This window comes from Gavialis gangeticus, unplaced genomic scaffold, assembly GCF_001723915.1.
Source record: "Gavialis gangeticus isolate Ggan-Ray unplaced genomic scaffold, GavGan_comp1, whole genome shotgun sequence".
Taxonomy (NCBI): Eukaryota; Metazoa; Chordata; order Crocodylia; family Gavialidae; genus Gavialis; species Gavialis gangeticus.
The window spans coordinates 73,014,855-73,040,111 of record NW_017729024.1 but is presented as its reverse complement, the minus strand read 5'-3'; the positions used below and the strand labels follow the sequence as shown (position 1 = coordinate 73,040,111).

The window sequence follows — 25,257 nt, the reverse complement described above, 5'->3', positions numbered from 1 at the left end:
TCTGAAAGATTGAAAGGTTGGAAGCATAGGTATCCATGCTGCAGGCTATGGAGGAAAATGAGGACTTCTTGAATAGGAGTCATGAGAAGCTGGCACTGGAGAGGCTAAAGGTAAAAGAAGAGAAGTGACAGCGTGTGACCACTGGAAAAAGGAGGGTCTCTAGAATTCAAGAGGAACAGACTGAAGTCAGAAACTGCTTTTAAGAACTCTGCAGTAGAACAGCTGAGGTGAAGATAGAGGTGAGGATATATGCAGCCAAGGACTCATTAGTGTAGAGGCAGGAAGTGCAGGGCCCCAGAAACTGGGAATCTAAGACCCCCAGCACCAAGAATGAAGAGAAGAACGGTGGTGTTTGGAGACACTATTCTGCAGGAGACAAAAGTACAAATTTGTCGTCTGGATTTGGGGTCCTGGGAAGTGTGCTGTTTCTCTGGAGCCTGTATTCAGGATGTTACAGCAAGACTTCCAGAGCTTATTGTAGCAAGTACTGGGCCACAGGGGTGACCATGACATAATGGGTGGATATTCTGGGAAGAAGGGCTGCTGTCAAGAGATGGGAGCCATGTAAGCAGAACTGGAAGGAGCATTTTTGGGCATCATCCGGCCAACCTAGTAAGCAGGGCTGTATACTAGGTTCCACAGGGGATAGTGATCAGGAGCCTCCAAGCAGCTAAGCAAGCAATCCAGAGGTGAAAGGACTGGAAGCAGCAGTTCAACTCTGGGAAAGGTCCAAAGAGCCACAGGACAGCAACAAGTGATGCAGTAGAGAAATGAGTAGATTGGAAGGCAAAATAAGTCCAGTATGTTTATACAGATGCAAAAACTATGGGGAACAAACAAGATAAACTGGAAGTCACAACATGTGAAAGGAGCCACAATCTGATTGGTATCACAAAGACGCAGTGGGATACCTCTTATGACTGAGAACCTACTTAAGTTGTGGTTTCATGACTTCTGTGGAAAGAGCATGCAGTTTGAGAGAGAGCTACTGAGAAGCTGAGCTAGTGACATAGATAGACCCAGTGAAGGCACCATCAGGAGAGCGAAGGGGTTTTGGCGCCATCTTTTAAGAAGCCAGATGAATGCTGCAACAGTTTTGCAGTGTGAAGATGATGAGTGAAAAGACATCCACTGAAGAACCACTGAAAGCCATTTGAGATGCTACATTTGTGCTAGTGGAGGCATTCATGGCTGCCAACATTCCTCTGGAGAAAATTGTTAACCTTAAAGTAAGGCACTACTTGAACAAACACGTGCCAGATGCTGACAGTTTCCCATGTGCAAGCAAACTTCGCTGAGATTATCTACAAGAAGTAATTGCTTCACATGTTCAGTCTACAAAATCCGCATTGGCAGGATTTGAATCAGTCTTGATTTGTAGCAGATGAAGCAACAGATGCCCAAGATAACTGTTCTGCACATTTTATTTGTACCTGGGTGCTGGACAGACTGCAACCTGCCTGTGTTTCAAAGAGAGCCAGTTCACCTTGTGACTGTCAATTTTTCTACTGTGGCACAAGCTGTAGTGAAGGCTGTTGTAAAGTATGGTTTGGAATTTAACAGGATCTCAGCATTTCTGTCTGATAATGCAATGTACATGTGGAAAACTTTCTCTGATGTGCTTCATGGAATGATGCCCAATGCAATTCATATCTTCTGTAATGCACACATCCTTTCTTTAGTAAGTGACATCTGAGGCATATGTTTTCCTGATGTGGATAGCCTGGTTTTCTCTTTAAAAAGCATTCATACATTGTCCAGGCCATAAGTTTTGATATAGGCAGTCCATTGCCAATCAGACACATACTACACATGACTCTGTCACTTTTATCAGTGCTGGTGCTTACAAGGCGAAATTCCTGTTTTAATAAAGTTTGTTACCACACAGAGAATATGAAGTACTACAAGGAGTTTGTGCTCAAGGAGCTTGAAATCACCCAGCACAAAGTGCATGCTTAAACTATGTAATCTCTTAAGACAGGGCAACGTTGAAGACCAAGTTTGTGACTGAAAATTATCCAGTTAATGAACCTTCTGATGTGGTTTGAAAATCAGCAGGCTTTGATCCATCAAGTGCACAACAAGCTGATGGATTTGATAAATTGGGTCGAAGACATGGCATCACAGGAACTTTCAAATTGTCAGTGTGAAAATCAGTGGAGACAAGAACTGTTCCAGACAATATCTGCAAAGTCGAATCAGTACTACCAGTATGATTAGTCACTACCACTGCATTTTAAACAACTAGCTGCTACGTTTTTTTAGTGCTGTTCATATTTTTGACTCATCAGGTGCCTTTGCTGAGTTTTGATCTTCAGCTACTGAAATCAATCTGTGGATGGAAGAAGGAGCATGACAATGAACATGCTGCTTACATGAACTTTGTCAAAGAGTGCCAGATGCCTTTGACTGTGACTGTTTTGAGAGTCTGTTTCTGATCAGTTTCCACATCTCTACAACTAGGCAAAATTATACAAAAGTTATGAGAGAGTCCTTATGAGTGACTTCAGTTTTCCAGACATTTGCTGGAAGAATAGTACAACTAAGCACAAAATGTCAAGCCAGTTCCTAATGTATGTGGAGGAAGATGCAAAGAAGGCAGTGCTATTCAATAGCTACTTTGCCTCAGCCTTCACAAAAAAATTAAGCTGCAGCTAGGCAATCATTGGATAAGGAAGGGGACAAGCTGAGGAATGTGATAGAGAGTTTTGATGGGTCTGAATGGATTCAAATCAGCAGGGCCTGATGAACTTTATCTTAGGATACTGAAGGAATTGCCAGAAGAGATCTTGGAGCCTTTGGCAATTATATTCATGAAGTCATGGCAGAAAGGCCAGGTACCAGAGACTAGAAAGGGCCAACAGTGCCCCTCTTTAAAAAAAGGCAAAAAGGAGCCCCTGGAAAACTACGGACAGGTTAGCTGTACCTCAGTACCTGGGAAGTTCCTGGAACATCTGAAAGAAGTACATTTGCAAGTAGCTGGAGGAAGAAAGGCTGATTATAAGCAGCTGACATGGATTTTTTAAGAACAAATCATGCCAAACGAACTTGATCTCCCTTTTTGACTAAGTAACTACTTTGATGGGTGAAAGGAAATGCTGTGGCTACAGTGTATCTGCATTTCAGCAAGGCTTTTGATTAGGTCTCACGTGACATTCTCACAAACAAATTGGAGAAATGTGTGCTGGACAAGAATACTGCAAGGTGGATGAACAACTCACTCAGTAGCCACAAGCACAGAGTAGTTATACATTGATCCAAGTCAGATTGGCAAGAGGTTTCCTTTGGAGTCCCATAGGGGTCAGTCCTGGGCCCTGTACTGTTTTATGTGTTTGTTAAAGATTTAGATGTTAGAACAGAGGGCTTCTTGAATAAATCTACAGAAGGCACAAAACCGGGAAAGATTGCCAATGTGCTGGAAGACAGGAGTTTAATTCAGAGGGATCTTGACAGATTGGGAAGCTGGACTGTGGAGCTAAGAGGATGAAGCTGAATGCTGGCTGTTGCAGGGTGCGACACTTCAGGAAGAGTAATCAAAAATGCATTCAAAATGGGTGACACCTGCTTGGATGGCAGCACTGCAGAGAAGGATCTGGGACTCCTGGTGGATTGCAGACTCAGTGCGAGTCTTCAGCATGATAGCAGCCTTCAGATATCTGACGGGCTGCCATAAAGATGAGGGAAAACACCTTTTTTACTGGAGAGAGCAGAATGTGGACAAATGGCTTGAAGTTGTAGCAAAGTAGGTTTAGATTGAATATCAGGAATAAACGTCTCTGTTAGAACAGAGAGGCAGTGAAATGGACTGTTTAGGGAAGTTGTGGAACCTCCGTCATTGGAGGTGTTCAAGAGGAGGTTGGATAAGCATTGGACAGGGATGAACCAGGAGTAGTTGTGTCTGTGCTATGCTCATGGTATTTTCCATGGTACTGGGCGTTGCCATAGGGGGCTGGGAAGGAATTTTTCCCTCTTTTATTGTTAACACATGTTAGGAGGTGGTAGTGTTCCTCAGAAGCATTGGGTGTGGGCTGCTACCAGGGTTGGGGATTTGGACCAGGGTGTGACAGTACTCCTATTGGGACTTAAACCCAGGGGTTCCTGGGTAGAGGGTCTTGCCCCTCTGTTTAGGGTCACACTGATTGCCACATTTGGGGTGAGGAAGATATTTTACTCCATGATCAGATTGGTAAGGACTGTGGAGTTTTTTATGTTCTGCTGTAGCCAGGGGTGTGGTCCTTTTCCTTGGATCTCTCCAACCCATTTTAAAAACTCCTGGATGTAATGTTTGCAGCAGTAGGATGTTGGCTGCTGTGATCCTCTTGCTTTTCCTGTGGCAAGTTAGGGTCTTATGTCTTATGGTTGTGTCAGATTTGCCAGTGAAGTTGTAGTAATAGGTTAGACAATGATTTTTATAGGATGGTTTGGATAAGGATGATCTAATCTCTAGTGGGACATTGGACTAGACCTCTGAAGGTCCCTTCTAGCCCTACTTTTTCTATGATTCTGTGACTCTGAAATAGGCATAAATGACACTAAATGATAAACCTTTTTTGTTATTTTTTTTAAGTTAAGTTCCTAGTGGTTGTCTGCTGAAATTCATGGCATTTCTAAGTGGAAAACTGACTTACATTTTTTGTTCCAAGCATCAACATCAGCTGACCAGGCATGCTAATCTCACTGTGCTGTTGACAACGCGGCTGAGCGAAGCTTCAGAAGCATTGATATTGTTAGAAAGAGAGCTTGGTTTATGTGTGGAAGGTTATATTTTCAGCAGCAATAGTATCCAGAAATATTAACGGAAATTGATGGAAGGGACTTTTGCCCATACCATGAAAAACTTCTGGCTTATTAGTTATGCTGGATTTTTAAAGCCTTTGTAAGTATATTTTGCATCATGAAAATGTATTTACCAAAGAGCTCTGTAAGTGTCCATACTTACTGAGCTACACAATCAATGTAATATCATGAGGAAAATGTAGCATAAGAAGAGAAGAATGAGAGTTTGGAAAGTCAGAGAAAAGGTAAATTTGTGAATATCAGGAAGGAACAAAAGAATAGGGTTGGTTGAAGTGGTGTATAATTAATATTTAAGTTTAGGCAGCAAACCTGTGACGTGGCATCACACACATTTTGTGCTTCAGCTGTTGGGAACTATGTAGATTTTCAGTTTTTTATTGAAAAAGGTTACTGGTAGTTCTTTTTCATGGATTTTAAACTGATGGTATCACTTGCCTATGTTTAACAATAGCATTAAACAGTAGTAGTGGGAGATGCAAGCTATCTTTTCATTTCAATAGGTAGGGCTTTAAACGACATGATACGATGACAATAAGGGACTAAGCATTTATTTTTAACCTCCAGGGTGTAAAGAGTCTGTTTTGCTGTATCTGAAAGTCCTAACACTTGTCCTAACACTGTTTCTATTTCTGTCATTCTGAAACTGGCTTACTTCTGCCCTTGTAAGCTTTTTCTAAAATTAATTTGAGGTTAACTGGATTACATTGTATATTCTTGTCCTGTTGGGGAGGTGTAGGTTGGGCAGCAAGGCTGCCAGGTGAAGAATGTAGTACTGAAAGCCTCAGAAGATGAGTTGTTTGAAGTTGGCTACTGTCTTCTTACCTTGGCGCACATGGTCAGGAATTAAGTTATAAACTTGACTACCTGAACAATGTTGCAGAAGCCAAGGATTATGGGACTTGGTTATCTATAGGGATGTAAATATTGTTGAAAAATATTTGTTTAACCTCCTCTAACTATATTGGTTAAACAATTAACTGATAACGTAGCAACTCATATGTAGCTGGCTCCCAGAGCCTTTTGCCTTGGGGAGGGGGCAGGAGGCAAGCTCAGCCAGACAAAACAGCCTGTGTGAAGCCCTGCCCTGGAAGGAAGGGAGCACCTACAAACCACCCGCCAACTGCTTAACTGATGAGTCTAATGACTGCTCACTGTTTTCCTCTTAAGCTATGGGTACTAGTTCCCCCTTGGCCTTTCCCCTCCTCTCTTACTCGGTCCTCCCTCCTTCCCTCCTGCTGCCTTCTGAGTCCTGGTGGAGCGCTGGGTAGCTTTCTTTCCCCTTTTCCATGCTAGACTGCACCTACTCTGAGCTAAAGGATAACTGGTAAGCTAACTGGTTATGACTACACTTATTGGTTTAATGGTTAATTCTTTAATCTTTCGCCTCCCTAGTTATCTGAAAAGCACAATGAAGAAATATCTAAAAGTAATAATTGGCATATTTTGTTTCAAGTGAATGTACTTGTTATGAGCTATAGTTGCATATGGGTAGGAAGAAGGATGTAATAGAAATCATTTAATGTTACTATGGAATTATTAAGATCTTTGAAGGTAAAAAAGCACTGTGCTGTATTTAAGTAATCTATTTTCTATATTTACCCAAATCCAAGATGACTCTGAATTTAAGATAACTTTCCAATAATTAGGTTTTATATGTGGAAAATTATTTTCCACGTATAGAACCTAATTACTGGGGGGTTGTCTTAAATTTGTCCTCCCCAAACCAGCAGTGGGGACCAAGGGGCCTGTTCCCTCTGTACCCTGCCTTTGTTTTCACTGTATCTGCTACCTGCCCTAAATGCCTGCCCTTCCCATTCCCCTCCCCCGCATATGAGTTGTTATACTCATAAAAATGAATAAGTTAACCAAGTTCCTGAAACTGATTCAATTGCACTGGATACAAATAATTAGTTTCATCCTGAAAGATATTACTAAGGGGCCAGAACTCTTTCACACTCTTCCTAGCAAAACTAATGCAGAAGGCATGGCAGGGTGGCACCTTAGAGCAGTGGTTTTCAACCTTTTTTCATTTGCGGACACTTACAAAATTTCAGATGGATGTGCGGACTCCTTTGCATTGTAAGTGTGGGTATTCACATACTTTTGATTGATCATAGTCCTCTTTCACGAACCCCTTACACATAGTCTGTAGACCCTCAGGTTTGCACATACAGCAGGTTGAAAACCACTACTTTAGGGATTAACTTGTTCAAAAAGGCATAAGATTTCTTAAGAGACATCTTATAAATCAAGAATCAAGATTTTGTTTTGATAATTAAACTTGAATCAGTTTCATAAGTACTTGACTTTATTTGTAAATGAAAAATACCTGCTTTCCAGGTATGTGTGAAATGTTATACTACTGTAATAAATTCAAGCATAAAATATTTGATTCATATTTGCAGCTCTTAATGTTCACAATGAAAGAGCATGGAGCAGTACACCATGAGCTATTTAAAAGCCGATATTCTGTCTACATTTTGTAATTTTTTATTTTATTTTAAAGTTTAGTAGTGAATTGTAACATAAAGCATTTCTAGTGTTTTAACAGAAACATTTTTAGATGGAAAAAAATTAATTGAAATTTTAATTGTGAAGAAATTAATGATAGGTAAAATAATATTGGTTTATAATTGATTTATAGTATGGGGCATGTACTTTGTCTTCACTGACAAGAAAAAGATCAATTTTAAGTTACTTATCTTTCTGTATGTGGTGTCTTTTAAAGAGTGGTATATTAGGTCTTAATTTAATTTTCTTATTTAAGTTTTTGAGATTCATGTTCAATGGTTTTACAGCCATAACTATGATTTCATATATTATCATGTGTAAATAGCATGACTTTAAAACAAGTATCTTTTGGTAAGAGCTCTGTCTTTGCTCAGATTGGAAATCAGATTTTGAGTTCAATTTTGGAACTTGAGGGGAGTTACCTATTGTAGGTAAGGGATTAGGAGCTGTGTTGGATATTAACATCACACAGAAGTAAATATTGCTTCTAACTACTGACTTGCTTCATTTTTAGTAATTTAACGTTGATAGCTTATGCACTAGAGCAACCTTAACTAATTAACTTTTTTTTCTTTTCCTTTCCCTTCCCTGCCCATATTCATAGCCCATAACATTTACCTTGAAGTTATAAAAAAAACCAAGTATAGTATTTTAAGGCTCATGTTCCCGAAGGCATTACCATTTATTTTTGTGGGAGGTAGGCACATGTATATCTTTTAAAGATCTGGGCCTAAGTGTTTCTCACAACTTCTAAATTTATAAAAAGAAGCTGTAAAGTTCATTACAGATGCACTTTTATATGAACTACTCAGTAAAAGATTATTTTAGGGCCTGAATAATATTCTCATCATTAGTATAGTTCACCCTTAGATTTGTTAGTGAATTATCCTTGTCACTGTCAAACCTGTTTCAGTAAAGAAACATGGAATGGACAGATGAGCATTTCAGCTGCTTTAAAGAAGAGGTGCTACTCGGGAACACACCACAGCTGTTACGCTGTAACTGTAAAGTATACATGATTCTGTAGCGTTATGAGCTAAATTCTCCAATTTTGACCCTGGATGAAGCAGGTTTAAGTTGGAACAGTTCCTCTATTCTTGTGTTGCTACAGAATCATGTAGAGATAAATTACAGCATAACAGCTTGTACTGGTATACTTTAACTAGTGAATTGCCCATCAAGAATTACAGCGGAGATGGAGGTGGTGGCGAGGCTAGCTCCACTCCGTCACCACCCTGCACTGCCACTGCCTCATGCAGCTTAAAGCATGTGAATACCATACTACTTCTGCTTGCACAGGGATCCTATCTCATTCATAGTACAAGATAACCTTGTTCGCTCAATGGGAAGCTATCAGATCTACTGGCAGAAACACTCTAGAGTAGTGGTTGTCAGCCAGGGGTATGCGTACCCCTAGGGATACTTAGAAAGGTCATAGGGGGTACGCAGAATGAATTAGTGGCCAGGAGTGCAGCCTGGCATTGTGGAGTAACTGGGTCGGCTGGTAAGTCTGTTGTGAGGGAAGGGGCAGGGGGAAAGGAGGGGTGGAGGGGAACCGTGGTGAGGGAGGGAGTGGGGTTGGGCAGGGGCAGGCACTGCACAGTGGGACCAGGGTGTGGGGACAGAGCCTTGGCTCATCCAGGGGGGATGGTGGCTCCCACCTCAGTACGGACCCTGGGAGAACATGGGGGTATGTGCCCCCAGATCTGTGTGTGGGGCAGGGCAGGCTGCTGCTGTGAGCTGGGTCTGGGGCTGCACTTGGTTCTTCCCGGCGGGGGGGGGGCTGGGCTGGGTTGCAGTTGGGATGGGCAGCGGTGGTGCTGGGAATGGGGGTCCTGGGAGGGCTGCAGCTCCCCCCCCCCCCTTACCCTGGAAAATAGGGCTAGGATTCGGAGAGACCTATACAAATTGGAGGATTGGACCAAAATAAATCTGATGAACTTCAGTAAAGATAAGTGCAAAGTCCTGCACGTAGGAGGGCAGTGAAAATGGTTAGGGGGTGGGGGCACATGTCTTCTGGGGAGAGGCTGAGAGAACTGGGCTTATTTAGTTTGGAGAAGAGAAGACTGAAAAGGGATTTAATAGCAGCCTTTAACTACCTGTAGGGCGGGGGTTCCAAAGAAGGTGGAGCTGGACTGTTCTTAGTGGTGGCAGATGACAGGACAAGGCACAATGGTCTCAAGTTGCAGCAAGGGAAGTTTAGGTTAGATATTAGGAAGAATTTTCTGACTAGGAGGGTGGTGAAGCACTGGGCCAGGTTACCCAGAGGGGTTGTGGACTCCATTCTTGGAGGTTTTTAGGGCTTGGCTTGACAAAGCCCAGGCTGGAATGATCTAGTTGGTGCTGGTTCTGCTTTGAGCAGGGGGTAGGACTAGATCAGGGGTCAGCAACCCCTGGCATGTGTTCCGAGCATGGCACACAAGGGCATTTTGCTTGGCAAGCCACCTCCAGCCTGGGCTTTAAGCAGCTGCTGCCAGCCATGGAGCCCAGGCTGCTCCCAGCAGGTGGCTGGGAGGCTGCAAGCTCTGCTGCAAACATACTGGGTGGGCTCTGTGGGCCGGCTGCAGCTGGGGGGCTGCAAACAGCTGCTCCAGGCTCCGGCATGTCAGCACTCCAGCACCTTCCAAGGTAGTCATTGTAGTTTTTTTGGCACTCCAGCCAAAAAACGTTGCCTACCCCTGGACTTAGATGATCTCCTTCCAAGCCTAATTTCCTATGATTCTATGATGCATGTCCCTGCTACAGTGCCCCTGTCTGCAGCCTTTCCTGCTGCTCTTTCATGCTTCTCTGTCTCTTACTGCAGAGGGGCCAGGGATCAGTGGAAAGGGTAAAGCTCAGGCCATTGGGGTGTTCCAGGGGCAGTATGGATGGGTGGAGATTTGGGGCTTCACAGGGGACTGGATTGAATTCTCCAGCAAAAGGTTGCTGACCCCTAGTGTAAAGGATTAGATTTGAAAAACTGCTAGTCCTGCACTCTGATTATTGCATGATTTGTATTGCTAAAATTCTGGGCTACTCCATTATATCACTAGGTGTGCCTGTTTATTCTGTGGTTTTCTTTCTTTTTAGTTGAAAAACAGCAGTTGTAGTTTGCTTAAGTTTGTTTTTTTTTTACTTAATTGCCTTAAAAAGATAAAGAAGAGACTTATTTCTCTCAACTGAAAGATAACTCCTTAAATGCATTTGTTTGCTCGTAAATGTGTACAGCACTGTGTTGATATTTTAATAATTGGACCTGTCACGTTAAATAAGCAAGGAAAATGTACTTCAGTCATAACCATATTGTATTGTTTAAAAGGTCTGCTGTTTCATAGTTACATGCAAAATGTTAGAGGTAACAGTTGTGCCTGAACTAGATGTTTAAGGAGACTGCACCTTCTCTTTCTTACAGCTAATCTGTTTGAGATAAACCCATCAAGTTGTGGGAAGCTTTATGTTTGGCTAGTTTTTAGTTGTTGACAGAGCAGTTGCTAGGCAAACACTACAAACCACTGGTGGTTACAGAAAATATGTTCTGGTTTGTCTTGTACATGATTTCATGATTAATAAATAAGGAAAGCCCTGAGTTCTTATATTTGGTTATCAGACCTGACAAGTGTTTTTCTTCTTTACAGATATTTTCCAATTTATCGTTGAATGAGCGCTGTCTTTCAACATCGTTAGTCTGTAAATACTGGCGTGACCTCTGTTTAGACTTCCAGTTCTGGAAGCAACTGGACCTCAGTAGTCGTCAGCAGGTATGGTGGAGCACTGCGTGGATTATGAAATGCAATTATGAAAATAGATTGTATGTGACTGATTTAAAATTTGTTCTTAAGACTTTTTCTTGCTTTTGTCTCATGTTAGATGGTGCCTTTGTTACTTCTACTTTTCCACTTTTGTTTTTGGTAGTTTTCATTTTTTCTAGTGGGCTTCTGGTAAAAACTGAAATCCTTTGTTGGAGTAGTGTGAGAATGTGGTTTAGTTAAAATACTGTGCATTGCTTTTCTCAGCTACTCAGGGTATAGTTTTTGTGATTAAGAGTAACTTTCAAATATTTGGCCTTGGTTGAGATGCCTGCTTTATTTAGCTTATGATTGGAATTGGTGAAGGGTTGCCAGTAGTTTGTAATTTTGGTTATGGTTGTCCAGCTGGTGCTTGGTTCAGTTTTGTCTGGGGCAGAGATGTAGCTTTTATGACTGCTCGCCAGTAGGAGGATTCTTTTTTTTTGTGCATCTCCTTGGTGACACAAGCCTGGAATGAAATTGGTTTAGGAGGGCTCTGAAGTCTATTTGGTTACTTAATTGAGTATTTTGTATGTAACAGAATTTTTATTGGGCCTGCCCTTGGGTCATCCATAATTATTCCTTTGAGTAATTCTTTTAATGTCTTCTCTAAACTTTTGTGTCATGGTTTTTATATTATACTCTACCAGACCATGAAGTTAGAAGTGATTTCAGGTTCCAGCTTGGAGCACTGTTTATATTCTGAAGTTCACCTTCCATATATGAAAGTAATACCATATTAACCTGAATCCAAGATTACCCCGAATTTAAGATGACCCCCTCACTAATAATTAGATTCTATACACGGAAAATTTATAAAATTGTTTTAATTTTCTATGTATAGAATCTAATTATTGGAGAGTTGTCTTAAGTCTTCCCCCTACCACTGGTGCAGTGGGGAAGGTGGAAGGGGTGGATAGGTGATGGGTGAGATGGGGAGGGCAGGTGAAGGGGATTCAAGCAGCTTGAGCCCTGGCCCTTGCCCCCGTTTTCCCTTCAGCCTCTGGGCCTGGGACCTAGCTGGAGTTGCTGCTGTTGTTGGGCTGGGCCACGACTGGAACAAGCATGTGCTCCGTGTCTGGAGCTGGAGCAGGGTGAAGCCTGCTGGAGCAAGGGGAAGGGGCTGAGGAGATAAATGGGGAGCCTGAGCCTGTGGTGGTGGTGGGGTGGCAGGCAGTAGGGCAGAGGCAGTGGGGATGCAGGCAGGAGCTGCAGCTCTCTCCCTAAGCCCAGGATGGAGCTGGAACTAGAGCCGCAGCAGCTACCTGCACCTTGTATTCAAATCCAAGACGAGGGGATTTTTCCCCATCTTAAATGGGGTGGGGACCTTGTCTTGGATTTGAATAAATATGGTTGTTTTGTCATGTGCAGTGCATTTCCCTCCCCGCCCCTTGTTTGTGATCAAGTAGTAGATTTAGTTATTTTATGGGGGAAGTATTATTTTAATGGCTTGATCCAAGAGGTTTGTAATTGAGTTTACTTATTATGAGTCCCTGCCATTAAAATATTCAGCCAGTTATTTAATGGGATATACTAAATCAGTCTAATCCACAGAAGCATCCTTTGTCATCGTGTTTTTTTTCCTTGGAAGTTGCTATTGTTTTACAGCTAACCATTGACTGATGAAGTAACAAGGGAGAAGCTAGATTGCCATTACTGGAAAAAACAGATTGTGTCCAGCATAGAAAATTGTTATTTCTGAAAGGGACAGAGGCAAAGATTTCTTTATTTTGTCTGCCTATAGGAAGAATAATTCTAATCTGCTTTAAGTGACAGAAGAGTATTGTAAAGTCAGCTTGGCTGGTTTTGCTTCTGTTTTCCAAAAGTAAACTCTCTCTTGCTTGCTACGTGGAATCTTCTGTTTGTTTTCATGATATAGTTAGTTTTACACTGTCATTATTCATTAACTTGATAAAATGTTTTTTTTTCTTTCATTGGCTTAAACAGCAGGGATTAAGTTGTGTTCATCATCTTGGACAGGATTTACATTTTGCTAGTATCTTGATGATATGTGTCATGGTGCCAAAGAGAAAGGCAGCATATTGTACTAGCTAGTTGATAAAAATGTGCATGGAGTAACTGACACATTAAAAAAAATCAAATTGTCCATTCTACCTTTGCTTCTTTCATTTCCCTGTCAGTGTCTTGGATCACTGGTTATCACTGAATTTTTTAAACTGCCTCAGATTTTGACAATTCAGTTGTTGCTGACATTGTTGCAGTTACTGACATTGGTCTGACTATTGTTGGCAACCAGTATGGAATGTAATCCATACCTTTTTGTCTGAAGGGTGATAAGTGGCTAAAGAGAACAAAACCCTTACAATTCGTTATTGTGACAATAGAAAAAAACTACACACAAATGAGAATTTATTTGCCCTTTTCTTTGAAATAAGGGTTTCCTTAACTTCTCAGGGATTAGGACAGGTTTCTTAGCAAGGTAAGCATAACATTGATTTCAGTGATCTGTGCCTGGAATCTATGTAAACTAAATGTGCCCTCTCCATCCCATCCCACCCCATCCCCACACTTCACAGTTGATAGAAATACTTCTTCCAACCCAGTCATAGTTTTTGTGGTTTCAAATAAGTTCCTCTACTGTTTTTTTCAAGATATTTTTAATCAAAGTTAAAATTGACTATGAGGATATTAAACTGAGAATTTGGATTTGTTGACAGGTCAACGACGAGTTATTGGAAAAAATTGCATCAAGAAGCCAGAACATAACTGAAATAAATATTTCTGATTGTCGCAACGTATCAGATACAGGAGTGTGTGCGCTAGCTTTTAAATGTCCTGGACTCCTAAGATATACTGCTTACAGGTGTAAACAGCTTTCTGACACATCTATCATTGCAGTTGCCTCTCAGTGTCCTCTGCTACAGAAAGTACATGTAGGCAATCAAGACAGACTTACTGATGAAGGACTCAAACAGGTAACATTACATTTTAATCCAAATAAATTTGTTGATGCCGAACTTAATGGTTTTTACAATGTTATGCTTCCTTCTAGAATTGGGCTAGTCCTTTTAGCTAAATGAAGCTTACTCTGAAAGAAGTTAACAAAAGGGTCAGGAAGCTTGGTGTTTCTCTTGATACATAGTATGAAATAAATACTCTTTTATCTAAATTCTACTAAAATGGAGCAAAAGATATTGAACTCTATGCATCAGACCAGAAGCAGTAGTTATTCATTGGTCACTGAGTTTCTCTTAAGGTTATCCTTTTGCAAATTAATGCCATCTTTTGAGCAGTTCTTTATAGGAAATAAAGCAATTTGGCTGTAAAAAAGCTAAACTGGTATTTTAACCTTTGTATTTGGTCAGGGGTCAGGAGTTGTGGTTATAGAGTCAGAAATGAATTCTTTGCTCTGCTCAGCTTTCCTTCATCCTAAATAATCCTGGGGCTCCTAATTTCTTTTTGTAGGTTACAGAGATACTTTTCTGATAACTGGGCATTAAAAAAAATCTCCATCCAGTTACTTTTTAATGGATCCTTTTTATTGCTTTCACTTCTATCCTTTTCATAATTTCTGCCTCTGAAGTAACAGGATTGTTAAAGGGTTAAACTCAAGGTTTGTTGAAATATGCTGGAGAGATCCAAGGAAGAGGGTTATGCTCCCTGCTACAGAGGAAGGTAAAAACGCTCACAATGCTTACTAGTCTTATCATGGGGTAAAATCCCTTCCTTGCTCCAGTTGTGGCAGTTGGTGTGACCCTGAGCAGAGGAGCAAGACCATCTAGCCAGGAACCTCCTCTGGGTCTTATTTTCAACATGAGCACTGTCACACCCCTGTCAAAATCACCAGCTTTTCCTGCAGCTAGCACCCAAGGTTAACCCCCCACCTCCCAACACACATACAGTAAACAGGAAGGGAAAATAACTCCTTTCCAGCCTCATGTGGCAACCAGCCAAGCCCAGAAGCTTGAGTAATACCTGTAGTATACCACAGGCAGTTATTTCTAGATCCTCCCTGACCAATACTTATCCCGACCCTCCTTGAATACCTCCAGCATTGGAGAATGTCACAACTTCCCTAGGCAGTCTATTCCAGTGTCTTGCTATTCCAACAGTGAAGTTTTTTTCCCCTGCCATTGGGCTCCTATAGATGTGTAGGGAGCCTGCTCTGATGTGCTGGAAATCCAGTGAGTCGGAGCAGACTTGATTAATCGAATCTGCTGGAGCATGGAAATTGACGTGCTCTGGTGGCTTTTCCTGTCGTGTGTATCAGCGTCTCTGTGCTGAAAAAATGGCAGTAGGACGCTTTAAAAAAATGGCAGCAGGGTGCTTTGAAACGCATTCAGTGAGCTTTAGTTCAAAGTGCCCTGCCACCTCTTTTTCAGTGCAGGGATGCTGATACAAGGTGATGTGTGGGTGCTTTTAATTGGTGTGGCTTACTAATTAAAGTGCTTGGCACTGCATCTCAGAACACATGTAAAAATGCCCATTGAGTCCAAACCTGCTTTGCTTTTTTCTCTCTGCAACAGGAGAGAAAAGGTCCTCTCTCATTATGGTATCCCTTCAGATTTTTGAAGATCAAGACCCCTCCTAAGAACCTTTTCTGCAAGCTGAACTTGCTTAAAACTGCACATAGGAATCTAGATGAGGCATAACCAGTTCAATCTTCTTGGGTTTAGGAGTGAACATAATTTAGTACCTACGAGCTGTAAATTAAAATAAAATCTCTGAGGGAAATCTTCCTTTTTAAAAACAGTCCTTTTGTGTTGCTTTTGATGGCTCTTGGTGTCTCCACAGCAATAGCTGTGCTGGCAGGGTACAGTGTTCACTTGTGGTCATTAATGGGGCTGAAGCTACTGGCTGCAAGAATGGTGTGTATACACATTTTGTGATAGATTCTTTGCAAAGGCAGAAACCTTCTGTTATTTGCTGTACAATAGGCTTCTTGTGGGTCAGTTGCTTATGTGGATTTGCTTACTGTTCTAGCTCAGAACCTGAGTTCTGTCAGCAAAACTGGATGGTGCAGACCAGGCCATAATTTTTCTTCCACTAAATGGAAGTTCTAATCTGAAGTGACTTACAAGAACAAAAAGTTTTAATGAAAGCAGAGTTCATCATTAGGCATATTCTCCGAATTGTTACATTATTTCAACCCCGTTTTAAGTTTTTGGAAATATTAATCAACTTGAGAAAAAATAAGATCAGAAATAAATGTAGTATTCTCAACATGATTTTGTTTTAAATAAGGGAAATTATGCTAATTGCGGAACAAATCACAAGGTAGGTTTGAGATAATATTTAAAATTGTTGATGAAGTTATGAGTCTTGGGCATTCTTGTATGAGGATTTTTCCCTACAGCTATACAGGCTAGAAACTGTTCTTTTAAATGACATTTTGGGTTTCAAGTATTGATAAACATCGCAAGACTTGTAATTAATTTGCCAGAGTTGGGAATGTTAACTAACATGTACGTTGGATGAACATAGTCAAAGACTAACTGCATAGAAATTGGGAAAGACAGAGAGTCAGCTGCCTGTTAGCTGTATTTTTTGTGCTTTAAAATTTTCTATTTAAACTAAGTAACAGATTTATTTAAATTTTTTGCAAAAGTAATATTTATCCATGCCTCAGATGCTACCAGTTGGGAGAAGATGTACTTTCTTATTTATACCAAATAAAGAAGTTGATTCTGGCTTCATCAAAAACTTGAGACAGCTCATAAGACAGAGACATTTTTGTGTCCGTGTAAAACATGCGTTGTTCCTTGCAATAATTTGTAAGGCTGCACAAGTTCTGTCTCTGGAACTTCAAAAATGAATGAACAGGAGTTTCATTCAGTCTTCTACATGTTCTTACACAACAAATAAAGCAATAGTAGCATTTTGGGAACTGAAAATGTACATTTGTCTTGCATGCTGGAAATGCAAGTGCAGAATGTGAGACCATTAATTTTTTTAAACTGTGGGGCTTCTTTTTAGTAATGAAGAAGAGTGCAATGCAAAAAAAAATTGTTTCATAAGTATTTTACAGTATCTTTGTCTCATCTGTTTACCTTTGAAAATCAATTTAAGCTCATATCTTTATTGTATTGATAAAGTATGGTCAGCAGGAACTGTTGGTTCTCAGTTTTCTTCTAAGGAGACTGCGCTATAGTAAATTGAACCAAATTTGAAGGAACCTGTCCCAATCAATTCCAAAGGGGACTTAAGAAAAAAGCATGGTTTTACCCATCTGCTTGTTCTTTTTGAGGTTGTTTGGCTTTTAGACAGTTGTTCTTATTTGCCACTGACTGCAAATCTGGCAGCCAAGCTGTTCTTCCTAACTACTGCCTGTGAATCTTACATTTTTCTCCTCAGGTTACTTGAGCATCGAGCTGTTAAAATTAGTTATCAATTGAGGAAATTATCTCCTTAAAGTGACTCAATTTGACATATCACAGTATACCTTTGGCTGATATGTCTGAGTTTTTCAAGGCTTGATTGCCACTGGAATGGAATTCTGAGTTGATCTAATTTGCAGATGAAAACAGAAATTGTTTGTGTGGTGGTGTTTTTTACTGTCTTGCCTATTGCTTGCATTAATAAGTGTGCTTCCCAAAGCTTAAAGCAATTAAAATGAACAATGACGGACATTTAAGCTAATGCTTACAAGAAAATTCATAAAAAAAATCATGTTAAATCAGGTATGTTGGAGCTTGGTCGGTCATGTTGGCTGGTCAGAGGTTTCTTCTGTCAGCAGACTTAGTTTTTCTGCTCGGTGTGCTGTAAGTTTTTTTTTATTGGCTGTTCATGGTTAAGACTCACTTTCACCTTTCTTGCAACATTTTTTTTACTTGTTTGTTAACTGTATTAGTGTAGCTCTCAGGCAAGGTTGTTCCTAGGAAGAAAACAAAACCCAAATATTTACAAATGAATTTCTATTCCTTTTTATTTTTTTTGTTGTTTTTATTTTTTCCTTTAAGCACTTGCATTATTTTATTTACTTGCAGCTGGGCTCAAAGTGCAGAGAACTGAAAGACATTCATTTTGGCCAGTGTTACAAGATCTCAGATGAGGGAATGATCATTATAGCGAAAGGATGTCTGAAGTTGCAAAGAATATACATGCAGGAGAACAAATTAGTAAGTACTTGTATACAATTTGAATGGAATGTAAGAGCATTTTAACAGCTCTTTGTTCTCAATGTTTCCCCAGTTACTTGGTACTTAAAGCATTTTTTGAATATTTCCCTCCCCTCCATCCGTGCCCCCCCCCCACCCCTCAGGGTGATCTGCCAAAAAAACTTCTTCTCTAGGTATGAGATTTCAAGTTTTGTACAGAAAGCAACACAGATCATGATTGTCAGACTCAATAACAAAATGCCTGTTCATACTTATCCAGATAAGTCTTCTTGGATCATAACCTATCTAATACTAGGCAAGGTAAGTTTTTACTATTTCCCCTCTTCTTAAATTTTGTTATGTTAGAAGTATCTTATAGAACATGTTCAGATATGATATATCCAATAAGAGCAGGATATAGTCTTGAGAAGGTATGTGTAATGCAGACTGTATGTCTTATAAACACTTTTGAATTATTTGCGATTTTTCATTTAAGATGGAAATAAGCTAGATAAAAGACGGAAGCCAAAAAACTCCTGTATGTTTCCTGAGTGTTTTGGACACAGTAGAAACTAATGAATTATATAATGTAGCTTAGAAAAAGACTTGGATAAATTTCTTCTGTATAACAAAATAGAAATTTTAGTTCATTAATGGTACTGAGAATGCCTAAAGCTTGAGAGCAAAAATAAACACTACAAAATCTACGTGGAAAAAGTGGTTCCTACATACTTTTGAAGGGTTATTTTTGTGCCATATGTGAAGATCTTGATTTGCACAAGTAATTACTGCACATGCATGTTATAAGCGTGTCTACTCAATTGCTTAACTGTTAAGTACATGATCATGGTAAAATATATGCAGGATGAAGCTTCATGACCATCTTTCTACATGCCTTAATAATTAAATTTTTCCTTTTTTACTTCCTCATTTCCTCTGTCTGTGGTATCTCAGTTATTTGCAGATAATAGTACAGGCTTTTCAAACATGAATACCAACTCTCTTGTTAAGAAAATAAAAACACCTCACCGGTACACTTCCTATAAATGGAAAGCTGCTTTGTTTTTAATGAGGATTTGTCATCTTCCTGGGCTATGTAGTCTCACCAGATAATAAATAAGTTAAGAGAGCTGAATTCTTGGGGGGAAGAATTCTGGGAAAATGGAACACTATTTTTTTATTTTAATAACTTGGCATATTTTAAATCAAGGACTTACTAGAAGTCATTCCCTTCCCATAAAAACTTTTGCTTTTATGAATTAGCATTTTCCATTAAAACATTGTGTTGAGAAAAAAATTGACAGGTCTAATTACCACAAATGTGAAACTTAATTTTTCACAAAGCTTACTTCTCATATAGCATCTTGGGATAAGGACAGAGATGAGAAATGATACCTTTTGTAAATATAGAGAATTAGGTGATACAGAATATTAATGAACATGCTACAGTATTCAGTGATGATTTCTATTTGTAACAATGCCACCAAATGTGGCTTGTAATAAAAGAATGGGCTGTGTCTTTCTGGTCAGGAAAATTGCTTGCTAGTGTTCAAGCATGTTATCACAGTTATAATTAAGTAATAATTTATAGCTCTGAAATGAGAAATACAAGAATCTGAATCAATAGATGTACTGGAGTTGACTGAGGAAAAAAGTGCTAGTAGGTGGTAAATGGATACTGACAAAGTCATAGCAGTGCTGCTCTTGTACCCAGGGCAGCAGTGGCTGCTGCTATGCCAATTGTAGTATCATGATCAACCACTGCTGTTGTAATGGCTATTTTTGCACCCCTCACAAAGGCAGTGCTCAGGGCTACTGTCCTGGTTACTCTGCTGGTCCCCTGCCAGTTAAGTTGCTAGGTACTGATTTACAATTTTCTTTATCTAAAAAAGTCATAATATTCAGAATTTTTTTACATAATACATTTAATGTTGTTTAAAGTTTATTTCTCCTCTAAAGTTTTATGTCAACAGCGTCAGATTTTTTTCTGGCTGAAGACATGCGAAAATCGACTAGTGCCATTTTTTATATCAAATATTTCCTAGCCAAAAAAACTTGGCCAAACAAAAATGTGGAATATTTACTTACATACTTGTTTTTGTAGTATACAATTACTTTATAGATTTTATGCTACAGAAAAATAACCTGGAGAGGAGGGATTTTTAATTTTTGTATGAGGGTTTGAAAATATGTATATTTCATAACCTGTTTCTTCTAATATGAAACAATAGGACAGGATAGAGTTTTTTTCTGGGGATTTCAGTGGGGATTTCAAATGGGCTTAAGACCACATCCATATATTAAACATGTTTAATATTAATTCTGTGAAGCTAACCAACACCTAAATGATTTCTTTAGAGAGGGTTGCTTTGTAATAAAGCGTCGACTATCAATTTATATTTCAGTTGACTTATATGTTGCTAAGTATTTCTGTTAAGGAGGCTGCTGAGCAACAGCAGAATAATTTCTTGTTTTTTGGTTTTTTAGGTTGAACATTGCATGAAAAATGTATTAGATGTGACAAAAGAAATAGATAGCTTTCTTGTCCTGAGAAGCAGACTATTCAGTGGTACAAATTATGTAGTGTAGTGAGAGTTACAAACCATAAATTGATAGAGGGGTTGGGAAGAAGGGGTTTATACTTGTAACACATGATTTTTTACATATGTGCTTTATTTCCATCCCTTTAAAATACCATGTTTACCTGATTTTTTTTTAATTCTTTAAACAAGAGAAATTGCACAAAAACAGGATTTTTGTTGTTCTCTATGTGTGATCGGTTATTCCAAGTGAGAACTTAGTAAAATAACAAGCAACCTGAACTTTGCAAGCATGTGTAATTGTATAATTCCTTTTATCATGACACTCAAGCCAGTTTGATCTTATAATAGGATAAATTGTAGTTGTTACCCTCTTTACAATTGTTTAACAATAAATGAAAAAGGTTTTCTTTTTGAGAATTGTCCAAACCACGTAAACATTTTGAATATAGTTTGGCTTTGCTGCTGCTGTTGGTTTGGCTGGAAACTAGCTTCTCTTAAGGCAAAATTTAAATTGATTTATAATACTTTTTCACGGCAATTCTATCTATCTAAGAAATGGATTGGTTATTCTAACATTAACTTCAACTCTCCCTGTACAGGAGAGAGAGAGTAGACAAAAGGAGTGGGGGCATAGCTCTGTCAAGGAGAGCTATGCGTCCCTGAAAGCCGACATTGGCGATCAGGGTGGATGGCTGGAGACCCTCTGGGTTAAAATCCGTGAGGAACACTGCACAGGGGACACAATGGTGGGAGTCCACTACAGACCTCCCACCCAAAGTCAAGAGCTTGACCAGGAGTTCGCCAGGGAATTGGCTGAGGCTGCATGCTCCAGGTCCATGGCTGTCATGGGAGACTTCAGCTACCCAGACATCTCATGGGAAGAGTGCTTGGCTAAATCAGAGTGGTCGCAAAGCTTCCTCTCCTGCGTGGATGACCTCTATCTGACACAAAGGGTCTACGGGCCAACGAGAGGTAAAGTGCTGCTCGACCTGGTACTGGCAACCGGGGATGACTTAATCAGTGATCAAAGGAAAGTTGGGTGACAGCGACCATGAGCTGATCACCTTCACCATCTGCCGTAAAGCTGGCAAGTCAGTCAGCAATACAGAAGTCCTTGACTTCAGGAAAGCTGACTTTGACAAGCTCAGGAGGCTTGTCAGTGAGGCTGTAAGGGACCATGACCCCAAGGGGAGGGGAGCTCAGAAAGAGTGGTTGCTCCTCAAGGGAGCAATCCTCAATGCACAAGCTAATGCTATTCCATCTCTGAGGAAAGGCAGCAAAAGGGCACAGCAGCCCCTTTGGCTCTCCAGGGAAGTAGTGGACCTCCTGCAGCTAAAAAGAAAGGCCTTAAAAGGTTGGAGGATGGGATCCACCTCCAAGGAGGAATATTCCGCACTGGTCTGGTCCTGCATAGAGTAAACCAGGAAAGCCAAGTTTGCGACGGAACTCCAACTAGCTGCAAGTATCAAGGACAATAAAAAGTTCTTTTTTAGATATGTGGGGAGCTGGAGGAAAAGCAAGGACAACATTGGAACCCTGTTAAACCAGATGGGACAACCGACAACCAGGAAAACCAACCTATTAAATGGGTACTTTGTGTCTGTCTTTCACCAGTCCCACGGGACACCCCTGCCCACTACGGGACTGGGAGGCCTGGGTGAGGGAGATTCCCTGCCTTCCATTAATGCTGACCTCGTAAAGGAACACCTTGAGAGGCTGGACACCAAGTCAGCTGGCCCTGACAACCTACACCCCAGCATACTCAAGGAGCTGGCGAGCATCATAGCCCAGCCCCTGGCATGGATCTTTGAGAATTCCTGGTGCTCTGGTCAAGTGCCTGAAGATTGGAAGAAGGCCAATGTGGTCCCTATCTTGAAGAAAGGGAGGAAAGTGGATCCGGCAAACTACAGGCTCGTCAGCCTGACTTCTATCCCAGGGAAGGTCTTAGAAAAGATAATTAAAGAGGCCATTCTCAACAGACTGGCCAGTGGCAACATCCTGAGGGATAGCCACCACGGGTTTGTTGTCAGTAGGTCTTACTTGACCAATCTTATCTCCTTTTACGATCAGGTGACCTATTACCTGGACAAGGGAGAGGAGATTGATGTCATATATCTTGACTTCAAAAAAGCCTTCGATCTGGTATCCCATGAACACCTCTTGGCGAAACTGGCCAGTTGTGGCCTCCGGTCCACCACGGTCCACTGGCTGGGAAATTGGCTCCGTGGCCGAACCCAGAGGGTGGTGGTTGACAGAAGTCGATCGTCATGGTGCCCTGTGACCTGTGGGTGTTCCCAAGGCTCTGTTCTTGGACCTGTATTGCTCAACATCTTCATTAATGATGTGGAGTCAGAAGCGAACTGGCTAAGTTCACTGATGATACCAAACTCTGGGGTAAAGCAACCACATCTGAGGACAGGAGGGCGATCCAGGCTGACCTTGACAGGCTCAAGAAATGGGCAGATGAGAACCTGATGGTGTTTAACACTGAAAAATGCAAGGTTCTCGTTCTTGGGAGGAAAAGCCTGTAGCATCCTTATAGGCTTGGCAGTGCTATGCTGGTTAGCACTACAGATGAAAGGGACTTGGGGGTCATGATTGACCACAAAATGAATATGAGCCTTCAATGTGATGCTGCGGCCAGTAAAGCAAGCAGAATCCTGGCTTGCATCCATAGATCCTTCTCAAGCAAATCCCAGGATGTCGTTCACCCATTGTACTCGGCCTTGGTGAGGCCGCAGCTGGAGTAGTGCGTCCAGTTTTAGCTCCTCAATTAAAAAAGGATGTGGAGGAACTTGAGAGAGTGCAGAGAAGAGCCACATGCATGATCAGAGATCAGGAAAACAGACTTTACGACGACAGGCTGAGAGCCATTGGGCTCTTTAGCCTGGAAAAGTGCAGGGTCAGGGGTGATCTGATGGCCACCTATAAGTTTATCAGGGTTGACCACCAGTATCTGGGGGAACAATTTGTTCACCAGAGCGCCCCAAGGGATGACAAGGTGGAATGGTTATAAAGTCCAGCAAGACCGTTCCAGGCAGGACATAAGGAAGAATTTCTTCACTGTCCGAGCCCCCAAGGTCTGGAGTAGTCTGCCAGTGGAGGTGGTTCATGCACCTACATTGAACGCCTTCAAGATAAATTTGTATGCTTATCTTGCTGGGATCCTATGACCCCAGCTGACTTCCTGCCCGTTGGACAGGAGGCTGGACTCGATGATCTTCCAAGGTCCCTTCCAGCCCTAATGTCTATGTCTATGAAATCTTCCACCTTAGAAAAAGTTAACCTTCATTGTCATTAAAGCATTTCTTGGGTTTTAACAGGAATATAGTACTCCTTAGGCAGACTCATAGGTGGATGGAGGGAGGACTTTATCTGGGCTATGAGGGGAAGAAAACAGTAGAGCTTCTTCAGTGTTCCATGCTGCCCCAAGAGCTTTGAGGGTGTGGGAAGCAGGAAGTTCTCTGAATAGAAAGGAGACTTCAATGTGTTTAAACCTTGTTGACTGACATGTACTCAAGAGGAAGGCTTACAGGGTCTTCCTCCCACCTCAAAGAATAATTCTGTGCTGTTCTCCTTTTTGGTTTAGACTAAACTTGGAATTTTGGGCTTTGTTATGGGCATCTGGTAACCGCTTCTATTTTCAGGGTGGAAAGGAATTTTTCTTTCATTCCAGTTTGTATGGGCAGAGTGTGTTTTTCACTTTCTTGTTACCAGCTCAGGGACTGAATGAGTAGATGAAGTTAAAATTCATTATGTTGCACTGGGTACCTGCCAAGTTGTAGGTAATTTTTTTCAGTCCAGAGTCCATTTCTCTGATTAATTATTTCTACTTTATGTTCCTAAAGAACGTAGGGATGGGGGTTGGGTGCTTATTGTCTTATACAATGAAATGATTACTTTCCGTCTCCTCTACACCATTTAATTCTTACATGGCTGGAGGGAAGGCATTGTGGTTCCAGAAATGATGCTGGGACCAGCTAACTGTGGTGAGGTAGCTGATGTCTACTGGTTGGAATATATTACCAAGGGGAGACGATTTGTGGTTGATGCTGTAAGTGACTTAATATCTCTTAGTGGGGGACAGTTTGCATTTTAAGAGGACACACAATATTTTTCTCTTTACTGGTGGATCAAACAAACCTTGTTTGGTTTTTGTGTTTTGATCTCTCTCTGTCTCTCTCTCCTTTCTGAAGTGGTTCAGAGCATCTGAACCGCTTCAGAGAGCCGGCCATAGGGTATAATGGGGAATCAATGAAATATCTATAACTTTGTTGTTTTGTGTCTGATTTGGATGAAACCTGCAGGGGTGGTAGTCTCTGTTGAGAGCATAAAGCATGCCAAGTTTCAAGAAGTTCAGTACAGGGGTTTTAGGGGAACTGCACCCCAAAGTCTTGAAAGCAAAACTCATGTCACGTCTATGTGTCACACCACAGCAGGCTGAAAACTGCAGGGGTGGTGGCCCCTGCTCAGGCCACAAAGCTTGCCAAGTTTCAAGGAGATAACTGCAGGGGTTTGGGGGGAACTGCACCTCAAGCTGCGGACAAGCACAACTCATGACATGGGTGATACTGTGTTAAGGCG

At 40.9% G+C, this 25,257-nt stretch overlaps 1 protein-coding gene across 1 annotated transcript in view; it reads left to right on the top strand.

Moving 5' to 3' along the window:
- FBXL17 (F-box and leucine rich repeat protein 17) overlaps window positions 1–25,257 on the top strand; it is a gene marked incomplete at its 5' end in the record, with an annotated part of 605,411 nt that overhangs the window by 5,998 nt on the left and 574,156 nt on the right. Inside the window, 3 exons of the mRNA XM_019518219.1 lie at window positions 10,923–11,045; window positions 13,751–14,008; window positions 18,020–18,151. Of these exons, the coding sequence (XP_019373764.1) occupies window positions 10,923–11,045; window positions 13,751–14,008; window positions 18,020–18,151 (513 nt within the window). The remainder of the gene's footprint in view (window positions 1–10,922; window positions 11,046–13,750; window positions 14,009–18,019; window positions 18,152–25,257) is intronic.